Source organism: Pezoporus wallicus, unplaced genomic scaffold (assembly GCF_028554395.1).
Source record: "Pezoporus wallicus isolate ANWC-B61680 ecotype Strahan unplaced genomic scaffold, APGP_CSIRO_Pwel_v1 contig_7731, whole genome shotgun sequence".
Taxonomy (NCBI): Eukaryota; Metazoa; Chordata; class Aves; order Psittaciformes; family Psittacidae; genus Pezoporus; species Pezoporus wallicus.
In genome coordinates, this window is record NW_026635361.1 from 1246759 (window position 1) to 1258825 (window position 12067).

General features: G+C 60.1%; 1 protein-coding gene across 1 annotated transcript; it reads left to right on the top strand.

Annotated features, from left to right (window-relative positions):
* The first annotated feature begins 42 nt into the window (after positions 1–42).
* On the top strand, positions 43–9703 carry LOC130605187 (protein PML-like). The gene is made up of 10 exons (XM_057420476.1): positions 43–99; positions 671–854; positions 1834–2401; positions 3730–4307; positions 4727–4779; positions 5190–5270; positions 5363–5579; positions 6139–6191; positions 8734–8890; positions 8996–9703. Exons 1-10 carry the CDS (start codon positions 43–45, stop codon positions 9568–9570), a joined length of 2523 nt encoding a protein of 840 aa, XP_057276459.1. The 3' UTR covers positions 9571–9703.
* Positions 9704–12067: the final 2364 nt, after the last annotated feature.

The following is a 12067-nucleotide window of genomic DNA, read 5'->3' on the forward strand; positions in this document are numbered from 1 at the left end:
TAGGGAAGGAGCTTGCTGCTAACGCTTCCTGGTCCGCTTGTCATGTGGCTGCTGACGGCACAGGGACGAAAGGGCTCATGGCTCACGGCTCACGGCTCGGTGAGTTTTCCCAGAGAGCCCCTGCCCGGGAACTTCCGTGGTGAAGACGGGGTCCTCCATTGCATGGTCACCGGGGAGGGGGCTCCGGGGGTACCGAGCCCCGCAGGGAAGCAGTGGGGGTATTTTTCCCAGCAATTCCCTCTCCGGCACGGCCTTCTCACCGTGCCAAAGCCCCCCCTACTCCATCTTGCCGGCTTGCAAAGGGCAGCGAAGGCCAAAGAGCAGCGCTGTGAAGGGAAAGGGGGTGACAATAGGGCTGGCTTAAAGCCCCCCTTGGCTGAAGCAGGGGCCTGAGACCCAGCTGCACACACAGCGGCTGCGCTTGGAACCAAGCTGGCACCCCGAGATGCACCCCAGGACAGCCTGGGGGGGCCTAGCTGGTAGATGAGACAGAGCTTTGCCATCTGAACCCCCTCTCCTTGGTGCCAGCATCCCCCTGGTGTCAGCATCCCCCGGTACCAGCACCCCCGGTGCTAGCACCCCAGGCAGAGGGAAGGCAGGAGCAGGCAGGTCAGCGTGCAGTGCCCGGCCGGGAGCGGGGAATCCCGGCTCCCTCTTCCCCCCTTCCCAGCACCCCATTTCGTCCCTCCTGGCCCCCCCTTTGCCTTCCCCGCCTTTTTCCCTCCAGCTCCTCCTCCTCCTCTTTCAGCTCGACCGGGAACACGAAAGTCCTGGGTGCTCGCAGCCCTGCCCCGGCGCTCCCATGGCCGATAGCCCCGCTGCCCCCCGGCCGCCCGGCCCCGGGCTCCCGGCAGGTAAAGGGGGGGGGGGGGGTCCCCGCTTTCCTGGAAGGGAAGGCGGGATGGGGAGGGGGGCACAGCCTGGCCCAGACCCCCTCAAACGCTGCCGTGGGTTTGCCTGCTGGGGGGGGCGGTATATTTTAGGGTGCAAAGCTGTTGCATGGGGGGTGGTAACGGGGGAGGGGGGGTCCCTGCTCTATTCGGGGGGCTCCTGCCTGCGCTGCCGCGCTGGGGGAGGCCCGGGGTGGGGGTGACGAGGGGGACACCTTTGGGTGCCAGCATCCCGGTGCTGCCCCGGGGGTTTGCAGGAATCGGGGGGGGGGGGGGAGCGTGGCCAGAGACCCCCCTTCCCTTCCCATCCCTTCCCTGCGCTCCCGCTCACACGGCAGGAAGGGGCGGTGACAGCGAAAGCGAAAGGAAAGTCGCTTTGCAGCCTCCCCCCTCAACTGTGAGATCCGTAATTGCCCAAAGGGGAGGAGGCTGGGGAGCGTGGGGGACACCCCCCAGGGTCCCACACTGAGGGCAGGAGGGAGCACAACCCTGTGCAGCCAGCAGAGAATCTCCCTAGCAGAGCATCCTTTGCCTTGGAGGTGCTGCCTTCCACATGCCCTCGGGATGAAGGGGAGACACTCCCTTAACCTCAGCACGAGGAAGCACTTTACACTGAGGGTGGCAGAGCCCTGGCACAGGCTGCCCAGCGTGGGGTTGGAGTTCTCCCTCCCTGGAGCCATCCCAAACCCGCTTGGATATGTTCCTATGTGGCCTGCTCTGGGTGGCCCTGCCTTGGCCACCGAGGGGTCCAAGAGGTTGGACTGGGTGGTCTCCAGAGCTCCCTTCCAACCCTGATGGTTCTGTGATGCTGTGATTCCCTGCAGCCGAGGGGTGAAGTGGGCTGTACAGGGGTGGCCTGATGGCCCCCGTGGGTGGGACTGAGCCTCCTGCCCTACTCCATCCCCTCTGGTCCAATGGGGTCTTTCCCCCACATCCCACCTAGATGGAGATGGCACTGCTGCCCCCATGGAGACAGGAGCCCAGCCGGGTACGCCCCCGTGCTTGCCCCCATCCCACCCTGCTGCGGAGGAAGATGACTTCCAGTTCATCCTTTGCGAGGGCTGCGGGCAGGAATCGCCCAACCTCAAGCTCCTCACCTGCCTGCACACCTTGTGCCTTGGCTGCCTGAGCGAGAACAAACCCATCGGGCAGTGCCCCGTGTGCTCCACGCCCATCCCGCAGGCCAGCGGCATTCCCGACATGGACAACCTGCTCTTCATCAACCTGCAGGCCAGGCTCAAGGTCTACAAGGAGCTCAGTAGCAGCAGTGGCCCGAGTTGCAGCCGGTGCCGGGTGAAAACGGCTGCGGTGTGGTGCTCTGAGTGCGAGGAGTTCCTCTGCACCAAGTGCTTTGAGGACCACCAGTGGTTCTTCAAGAAGAGGAGCCACAAGGCCAAGAGGGTGGAGGAACTTCGTGCTGAGTCCGCCCATCAGTTCCTGGAAGACAACAGGAAGTCCTGCAGCCTCTTGTGCTCCACTCCTGGTCACGCTGAGCAGGGGCACATCTCCAGGTGAGTGGTGCTTTGTGCCCAGGTCCCATCCTGCACCAAGGGTTTTGTGGCTGCTGCTCCAGGGCCGAGTCTGAGCAACCTGTTCTAGTGGAGGGTGTCCCTGCCCATGGCATGGGCTTGGAACTGGATGAGCTTTAAGGTTCCTTCCAACCCAAACCAGCCTGGGATCCTATGAACTCTGCCAGGAGGGCAGAGCCAAGATGATTTCATCGCCTGCCTTTGGCAAGGGACCTCTGCAACCTGGCAAGATACTGGGCAGGAGCAGGGTGTGATACAGGGCTGGCAGGTCTCAGGAGGAGGGAAGGCAGCAAAGGTGGGTTGAACACCAGGCTTCGTGCCCACACCTGCAGCTGATGGTGCAAGGCAAAGGCGTTCCCTGCCCCGTGCCTCAGTTTCCACTCCTGTTCAACTCCTCAGCAGCCCCCTGGGAAGTGGAATCACAGTGGAAACGCTTTCCTCCCACCACTCACTAATTGGCTTTGAAAGATGCTCACGTTTCCTGCCAGCACGTGCTGCAAGAACTGGGCTTCAGAGCATGGAGGGAGGGTTTGGATGCAGCCAGGCTCAAGGTGGTGATGGGAGAGTGGGGACAGGGTCGACCAAAGGAGGGGAGTGTGTGGGGTGCTCCTTGCTAGGATAAGGAGGATGAGGTTGGTGGAGCTCAGCAAGAAGAAGGCCTATTGCTCCACTGCTGTGCTGGATGGCAGAGGAGGGTGGGCTTGGCTGCTGGTGCCAGGCCAGCTTGGAGAGGACCTGGGGAGCAGCAGGGGTGCAGCGCAGGACGAGGTTTAAACGTCCTCAAGGGCAAGTCCAAGCGAGAGGGGAAGGGGCTGGAGCACCTGTGGAGGCCAGCACCGGTGCCAGGCGTGATGCAATCCCTGCCTCCCTGCGTCCCTAGGCCGCTGCTTCCCAAGGCTCGCGGGACGTGTGTAAGGGACGGACGATGATCTCCCCTCGCCACTTGTTATATTCTTGCCTCAGGCGTCTCCTGGAGATCAGACGCTCTTTGCTCTTCTGTTCTCATACGTAACCCCAGCCAGCGCTCACGGCGGGGCAGAGAGCCCCTTCCTTCACGGCCCTTGCAGCGTGCGGGCGGCTGCCTCCCATCCGCAGCTCCTGCGCAGTGAGCGCAGCGGCCGTGTCCGGCGCGGCAGAGGAGCAGGAGCCCGCGCAGGGTGACCCCGGGTCTTGCTTCCCGCCCGGGGGGAGCCTAAAGCCGGGCGCGTCCCCAGCGCGGCGCCTCCTCGGTGCCGGGGGTGCGGGTGGCGGAGGTGCCGGTGCGCGGGGCAGGGTGCGAGCTGGCGCCGTGGCTGTGCTTGTCCCCGCAGCATCTACTGCCAGCAGTGCGAGAAGGCGCTGTGCTGCTCGTGCGCGCTGCTGGACAGCCGGCACGCGGCCTTCTGCGACATCCGCAGCGAGACCCAGCGCCGGCAGCAGGAGCTGGGCACCGTGACCCGCGCCCTGCGGCACCGGCGCGGCGGCTTCGAGGCCACGTGCGCGGCGCTGCGGGAGGAGGCGGCGCGGCTGGAGCAGGCGCAGCGGGAGCTGCGGGAGCTGATCCGGCAGCGCGTGGAGCAGCTGGTGCGGGAGCTGCGGCGCGAGGAAGAGGAGCTGCTGGGGATGCTGGAGGCGCGGCAGGAGCAGGGCCGGCGGGAGCTGGCGCGGGAGCTGCAGCGCGTGGAGGGGGTGCTGCGGCGCATGGAGGCGGGCGAGCGGCTGGTGGAGAAGATGGGCCTGTACGCCACGGAGCAGGAGGTGATGGACATGCAGCCCTTCATCAAGGGCGCGCTGCAGGAGCTGCAGCATCTGCAGCCGCCGGAGGCCAGGGGCAGGACGCAGGCTGGGGACTTGGCCGAGTGCAGAGCCAGGCTGCAGGCGCTGGTGGAGCGCGTCATGGGGCACCCAGGTGAGGACTCGCAGTGGGGATGCATCCACAGGCAGCGGGGACCTGGGCCAGCTCAAGGCCAGCACCCGGCTCTGGGTCCCACAGGGCCCAGCGCCACCTCTCTTCCCCAGATTCACTCTTGTCGGGTGCTTAGTTCCACCGGGACCAACATTTGCTCCCTTGCTGGTATGGCCAGAGCCCCTTTTTGGTGTCCCATAAATACAACAGGCTCTGGTGGTGCCGATTTCTGGCCCCTGAGAGGCTCCTTAAACCCTTGGGCCATCCCTAACCAAAGGGCTGGGGAAGGGTAAGGAGACCAGAGCTGCCCCTTCCTTGTGGCCACTACCGGGCAGGTTGTTCCTGGCTTGGCTGGTACCGGGGCTGGGTGGGAGCTCCAGAGGCTCTGATTTGGGATTGCAGCCCTGCTCTCTCCATTGCAGACACTAATTCCCAAGCTGACCCTCTGGCCGAGTTGCCCCTGGAGAACAACCTGGTGAGACATCCGTGCTCCATCCTGGTGTGCTGAATGTGGATCCCCCTTCTTCTGACCTTTGCCAGCTATTCCTAAGGGTCCACCTTCCCCTCTCCAGCCCATCGCTCCCATTTCTGCAGCACAACCACCCCCCAGGGATGTTTCTTCTTGGGCAAAGTAGAACCTGATTTGTAGGCAGCGTTTTCCACCACGCAGGCGTGCTCCTACCCCATCTCACTTCTCCAAGCTTCCTGCTTCATCCCTCATTTTCATCAGGAGAAACCATAGCCTCCCCAGGCTGTAGCCTTGCCAAACACCCGCAGCTCAGGCACAAGCCTTGAGCCAAGCCGTGCCTCAGTTTCCCCCCCGCTGAGGATGCTCTGCCCCTCTCTCTCTGCTCACCCTAACGCCACTCCGTGCTCTCTGTGCAGCGAGAGGAGCCCGTCCAGCCTGAGAGCGAGAGCATCGTGCCCACCTGCACCATCAGCCTTGAGGAGATGCAGAGGAGCCCGGTAACAACCACTGCAGCCAGGCAGGAGGAGCCTTTGGGGGCCAGGCGCTGCCACCCTGACCCCTCACATCCCCCCTGATCTCCTCTCTCCAGGCTGACCCTGTCACCACGTGGCCCAAGCGGATGTTGCACTGCTTGGAAGTGGAGAGCCAGACCTTTCCCAAGCTCATGAAGGTGGAGGGCAGCGACACGCCGGTCCCCAGCAGACCCACTTCAAACCAGTGGAAAGACGAAAGGGAACCCAGAACCTCCACACCGGACCAGAACTGCATCAGCATCCCTGCCACCAGCAGCCACGTTGTTGATGCAGGTAGGGATTAGAGATGCGGTCCTCATCGTTACCACATCTCTTCCCACCCTTATGGCGGTCCCCCATCTTTCCCAGCCTCTGTGCACCCTCATTCACTCAGAGCCTTGGCCAACCTCCCCTGAGTCAGAGAAGTGGAGGGTGGGAGCTGGTTCCCAGCAGGTAAAAATGGGAGGGATGCTCAGTTGTGGGTGCAGATGCTCCATCCAGCTCCATGTCCTGCCTCTGAGATAGCCAAATCCCAAGCCTAGGGAAGAGCATAGCAGAGGGGAACATTCCACAGCGAGGGGTCCTGGGCTCTGCTCTGCAAACAGGAGGCAAGACAAAACACATCTTCTGGAAAGGCTGGTATAGGGCCCATTGGGTGAAGCAGCAGGGGAGAGATTGCCCCAACCTTGGGGTGCATCTGAGAGCACCCAAGGGCTTGTGTTTCGTGGTCCTGGTAGAAGTGTTTGCCTCCTGCTGCAAAAATCAGGAGATAAGATCAGTTCTCCCATGGGAAAACCAGTGTGATCCGAAATCACAGTCTTGAAGCTTCAGCATCCTCCTGTTCCTTCTGCAGAAGACACCAGCATCGTCATCTCCAGCTCGGAGGACAGCGAGGAAGACACGGTGGTGAGTGTCACGCCAGAGCCCCCTCCTTGCTGAGCCACGCTGCAGGCAGAAGAGGCAGCAGCCCCCCAGCATCTCCGGGGTGCCTTTCCCTTTCCTCCAGCCACGCTCAGACCTGAGCCTTCTATCCCAGCAGCAGCCAGAGACTTGCTTGCAGCTCTCTCTTCCCCTTGGGTTGCTCTCAAGGATGGATGGATAGATGCAGGGCATCTGGGCACTCACAGATCTAGTCCTCCTGAGCCAAGACCTTTGCTGGTATCTCCTGGTACTCTGGAGCAGCCAGGCTCTTCTCTCGCAGGCAACAGGCCCCAACTTGATCCCCTCTGAGGTGGGATCCCACACCAGCCGATCCCCCAAGACAGCCCTTTGGGGTTGGTCTCTATGGCTTCTTTGTCACCTCGTTGGGAAGGCTGTTCTCAGGTTAAAACACAAAACCCAGTTTTCATACCAAGAGCATCGAGTTTGGAGGTGACCGTAGCATCCGTGCACACAGAGGACACCAGTCCTGTGCCTACACAGGCTGAGAAGCTCCTAGGAGCCACCAGAGCAAGTAGGGACCACCTGAGCATCCCCAAAGGGGCATCTCCAAGCTTCCTGCGGTGACATTTCATAGCACCCATGCTGCAAACTGGGGTGTTGCAGCCAAAACGGCTCCGGCCGAGGCGGTTAGATGAACCAAAGGCCAGGGATCCCTGCTGAGATTCCCTATCACCAGGCAAGCAGGGGATCCCTCTGGGAATGGAGGCGAGTGTGGCCAATTCAGGATGGTGAAGGGGGTGGTTTTCCTGCGCTGGCTTAATGAGGGGTTAGCAACCCCTTTTCTGTATAAACTAAAGCAGAAGCTCTTCATACTCTTCAATAAAGCTGTTCCCTGATTAAATCCCACCCTGCTGCTGGCTTCCTGATTCATTTTTGCCTTTGCTGGTTTAACTTGCTCTCCTGATTCAGCTCTAATGGGGGGAGAAAGAGTTGTGGGGCTAAAACCCTGTCCCCACTCCCTGCTAAGTGCTAAAAAGAACCTGAAGCTGGGGGATTTGGGAACATTAGCAGCTTGCTGTGAGAAATCCTGGTGTGAACTGGGTGTCCTTTGGCACGATGTGGATTGAAGGGTGCAACAAAGGTGTAGGCTGAAAGTGAAAGAGAGGTCCCGGTGGTATAAACATCTCCCTATGGTCTGGTTATGGGCACTAGGGAAGTGCAACCTGGAGAGCTGGGAAAAGATGGTTTAAAGCCTGAAAAAAGGGGAAATGGCAGCTGAGAGGTAGGATGAGGCAGTGGGATGCAGCCCAGGGAAGCTGGCAGAGGGCAAGGGCTGAGGCCATGCCGAAAGGCTCAGACATCTCAAAGATGTTGGGGCTGGGGAAGAGCCTTTGTGGGGTCACCTAGGGCCTGCGTGCTCTGTCCACCCAGCTGCAGCCACAGGAGCATCACCAGCACCTGGCTCTGCCTGGATCCATCACCCATTGTGATTGCCAGTGTGTGTCTCTGCACGGGTGATTCTCCTCCTCCAAAACCTGCCCATCTTCCCCTCTCTGCTTACCTCTTCAATAAGACCTTTTTGCATAGAAACACAATTGGCTTGTTGCTGGTTTGGGTAACAAGAGCATCTGCGACCATGTTTGGTGGCCAAGTTTGGTTCATCTAACCCCCTTCAGGCCAGCCAGGTCATTCTGGCCACTGCCACCACCAGTTCCAGCCTTCTCGTGTCCCTTCCCACATAGAGGAACCCCCTATGCCCTTCAGACACCTCATTTTAACATGGTATTTAAGAAATCCCACATGCCCTGAGCTGGGGAGCGCTTGGTTTCGCTCATGTGGCTGCAGACATTGGTCCAGCCATGTGTCCACCACCCCTGGGCTGCAGGTGAAGATGCTGAGATGGAGGGGGATGGATGCCCCATTGCTGCAGGGCTGTCACTTGGGGAAAAAGGGAGGAAAAATCAAGGTTGGAGCTTCTTGAATGTATTGCTGTCCTAGACTTCCCATAGGGAGATGCCTGCTGTGGATGGGCATCCCTGCTGGGGCTGCTGGTGGGGGCTGCTTTTACTCCCCCTTGGGAAGCACTGCTCTAGGGACCTGATCTTCTGAGCCTGGAGAGGCACCAAACCTTCCCCTGGCCCAATTCAGTCCCCTTTTCCTCTGGACACCAACCACATCCTCAAGTCCAGCACTGTCTCATGTGTGAGGTTGCTCAGCCTTGTCTGTATGAGCTGCATCCACAGGAGATGTGCAGCAAGAGACAGCAAGTCCTTGGACCTGCGTGTTGTGTCCCTTGGGCACTGCCTGGATGCCACCCCCTGTTAGGACAAGTTGCATTCAGGGCTCTGCTCTTGTTCACTTGGCCCAGACCCTGATTTGGGGCTCTCAGACACAACACAAACCCAACCATCCCTGACAGCACCTGCACATCAGACCCTGTGGACTTCATAGCACTGCACACAACCAGGTCCATGGCCAATGGTGCACCCAAGGGTTCTCATCATGCCTTCCCAGCCAGGTCCAAGCAGGCAGATGGGACTCGGGCCCCTTCTCTGATCTCTTGCAGGCTTCCATCAAGCCCAAGAAGATCAAGAGCTCATCCAGCCCCACATGGTCCCGGAGCGGCACCTCACCCCACCACAGCACCGGTCCCAACAGCCCCATGGATGATGAGTTGGAGCTGAGCACCTTAGTGTTCCTCAGCTTGAAAACTGAACAGAGAAGTGAGCACTGCCCTTCCTGGGTACAGGGGGACTTGGGGAGGGGGGGGGGAGGCAGAGAGGGGCACCCCAAATCCTTACTCCAGCCCCATCCTTTCCCCTCCGCAGCCCAGCGCATCACAGAGGTGGCAGCCACGAGCGGAGAGCACACCTTCAAGACGCTCATTCAGACACCCGAGTCAGTGCTGGCGCTGCTCTCGCAGGGTGTCTCCTTGGAGGTGGCGATACAGAACCTCCTCTGGTACCTCTCCCTGTTCCCCAGGCCAATCCTCGTCGTCTATAACTTCTGGGCACCAGAGCTGCCCGCTCTCTTTAAAGCCCTGGTTGCTGCCGGCAGGAAGGTGGACTTCTGCCGTGCTGTGCGTGGTTATGTGGATATGTTGCCCTTGGTCAAAGAGAAGGCACCCAAAGCCTCTTCCTACAAGTTCAGGAACCTTCTGAGGAAGCACAAGCAGCAGCAGCGCAATGAGGGCAGCGCGCTGGCCGCTGCCAAGGCCTTGCAGGAGCTTTGGGAAGCGCTGGAGCTCCCTGCCTGTGCTGAAGCGGGGATGCTGCTCACCCACTGCAACCTGCAGAGCTACACCACCCTGCAGGCCCTGGTGCAGGAGAAGCTGCTCACCAGGAGGGCGGCCAAGGTCCTGGCTCTGCGCAACCTCATCTTCTGTGAGCTGGAAGATGTGTGAGGACAAGCGTGGGGTGAGCCGAGCTGGCTGGGTCTCAGGCTAAGTGTGCCAGGGATGCTCACATCGCACAGGACTCGCAGACCCTCTCTGCTCCTTAGCAAATACATACCTTTACAAAACACACTACAGAGCACAGCCAGTGTCATTTACTGGGGTGTCTCCATCCCTCCTTTATCCAGCCAGGCAGGAGTGGGGATACCGGAGGCATCAAGCCCATGAGGATGCTCAGGGGCTGGAGCAGCTCCTGTATGGAGCCAGGCTGAGAACACTGGGGCTGTTCAGCCTGGAGAAGAGAAGCTGTGTGGAGACCTCAGAGCAGCTTCCAGTGCCTGAGGGGTGCTACAAAGATGCTGGAGATGGACTCTTCATCAGGGACTGCAGTGATAGGACAAGGGGTGATGGGTTCAAACTGAAACAGGGGAGACCAAGATGAGCTCTTAGGCAGAAGCTCTTCCCTGTGAGGGTGCTGAGGCGCTGGCACAGGGTGCCCAGAGAAGCTGTGGCTGCCCCATCCCTGGCAGTGTTCAAGGCCAGGTTGGACACAGGGGCTTGGAGCAAGCTGCTCTAGTGGAAGGTGTCCCTGCCCGTGGCAGGGGTTGGGACTGGATGAGCTTTAAGGTCCCTTCAACCCAAACCATCCTGAGGCCCCGGTGACAGCGCAGTGCGGGGCACGCACCGCCAGGTGTCCCCTTTGTACAAGCCCTGCTTGTGCGGGAGCGCTCGGGACCCGCTTGTGCGCGCTCCCAGCCCCGCGTCCCACCCGGTGCTCCCTCCTGCGACCTGGGACGTACCGCGACCATCACCGCGGCGTCCGGTCTGCGGGGATCACGCACAGAAGCGGAAGGCGGCGGGAGTGGACGGGTCCTCTGGGTGGCTCGAGATGGGCGAGGATGAGCAGGAACGGGATGTGGGGACGGTTTTCTCTCCAGGAGGGTGCGGTGGGAGCTGCCAGGCTTGGGAAATTAGGGACAAACAGGGAGAAAACGTTCCCCCCCTCAGTTCTGGGTACAAGCAGTGTCCCAAACACGGCTGTGAAGTGCTGGAGCTGGGTCTTGGCCAGCGAGGCAGGGGTAGCCAAGGGGCCAGGCAAGCACCAGGATGGATCCAGCACCGCAGAGCAGTTTAGAGGGAGCAATCCCAAAGGAGCACGCAGAGGGCTTGGCACCAAACCCAGACAATGCCACCGCGCCCTGGGGATTCTCCGGTGGCTGATACAGCGCTGTGCGCCGGGAGGGAGCAGGCTCTACAAGGGGCACAGCCGGAGGAGAGCAGAGCCCATCTGTCTGCTGTCACCAGCCTCATCAAAGCCGTGTAAAACAATAGCGGAGGCAATGGGCTGCAGGAGCCAGATGAGCTGTTTCTTTGCCCTGAGCTGCTGTAAAGCCCATTCATCCGGCTAGAAAAGGGGTTGTCACTGCGGGCTGAGCAGAGCAGCACCCAACAAGCCCCAACCCTGGGGTAACCCTGTGGGGTGAGGGCTCCCCAAAGGTCCCACCAGCTCCCACCTCCCACTGGCAGCTTGTACATGCTCACAGGCTGGTACAGCCCTGCTCGGGCCTCCCTTCCAGCCTGGAATTCCCAATCCAAGCCAGAGGTGGAGGTAAAAATCAGTCTCTGGGTTTTCTTAAGAGCAATAAATAACTTTAGAGAATTAAGTGACTCTCCTGAAATGATATACAATGTGCTGCCTGCTTGATTGGCTGGTATTAATAATGCATTGCTCAATCTAAACCATTCATAAAAGGGCTCCCTGCTAGCCCCGAGCAAAGTGCTTTGGGACTCGGGAGGAGGGGGGAAGGCAAGAAGAAGCAGCATAAATCCTTTCTGCTTATGAAAATGGATTTCTTCCCCCAACAATCAAGCAAAACTAATTAGAGCCAAAGGGCTGGTTCCTCTGCATCTGATTATGCCCCTGTAGGATCACTCAGGTTGGTGGGAGTCCCAGGCAGAGGAGGATTAGAATCGCAGCCTGGTTTGGGTTGGAAGGGACCTTAAAGCTCACCCAGCTCCAACCCCTGCCACGGGCAGGGACACCTTCCCCTAGAGCAGCTTGCTCCAAGCCCCTGTGTCCAACCTGGCCTTGAACACTGCCAGGGATGGGGCAGCCACAGCTTCTCTGGGCACCCTGTGCCAGCGCCTCAGCACCCTCATAGGGAAGAGCTTCTGCCTAAGAGCTCATCTCGGACTCCCCTGTTTCAGCGTGAACCCATCACCCCTTGTCCTATCACTGCAGCCCCTGATGAAGTCCCACTCCAGCATCCCTGTAGCCCCCTTCAGACACTGGAAGCTGCTCTGAGGTCTCCACACAGCTTCTCTTCTCTAGGCTGAACAGCCCCAGTGTTCTCAGCCTGTCAGTTCACCCCACCGACCCTGCCCAAGGTTACTTAGGTTATATGCGTAAGAAACCCACCAGCCTGCTAGCATCCGAGCAGGGCTCAGGACCATCAGGAGCAGGGATGAGGGGTCAGACCTCTTAAACACTTTGAGAAGCAGCGAG

Coding starts and splice junctions, on each gene's coding strand:
- LOC130605187 (XM_057420476.1), top strand. CDS start 43: ATGTGGCTGCTGACGGCACAGGGACGAAAGGGCTCATGGCTCACGGCT. Junction 100..670: donor GGCTCACGGCTCACGGCTCG/GTGAGTTTTCCC, acceptor CCCCCTTCCCAG/CACCCCATTTCGTCCCTCCT. Junction 5,271..5,362: donor AGGAGATGCAGAGGAGCCCG/GTAACAACCACT, acceptor TCCTCTCTCCAG/GCTGACCCTGTCACCACGTG.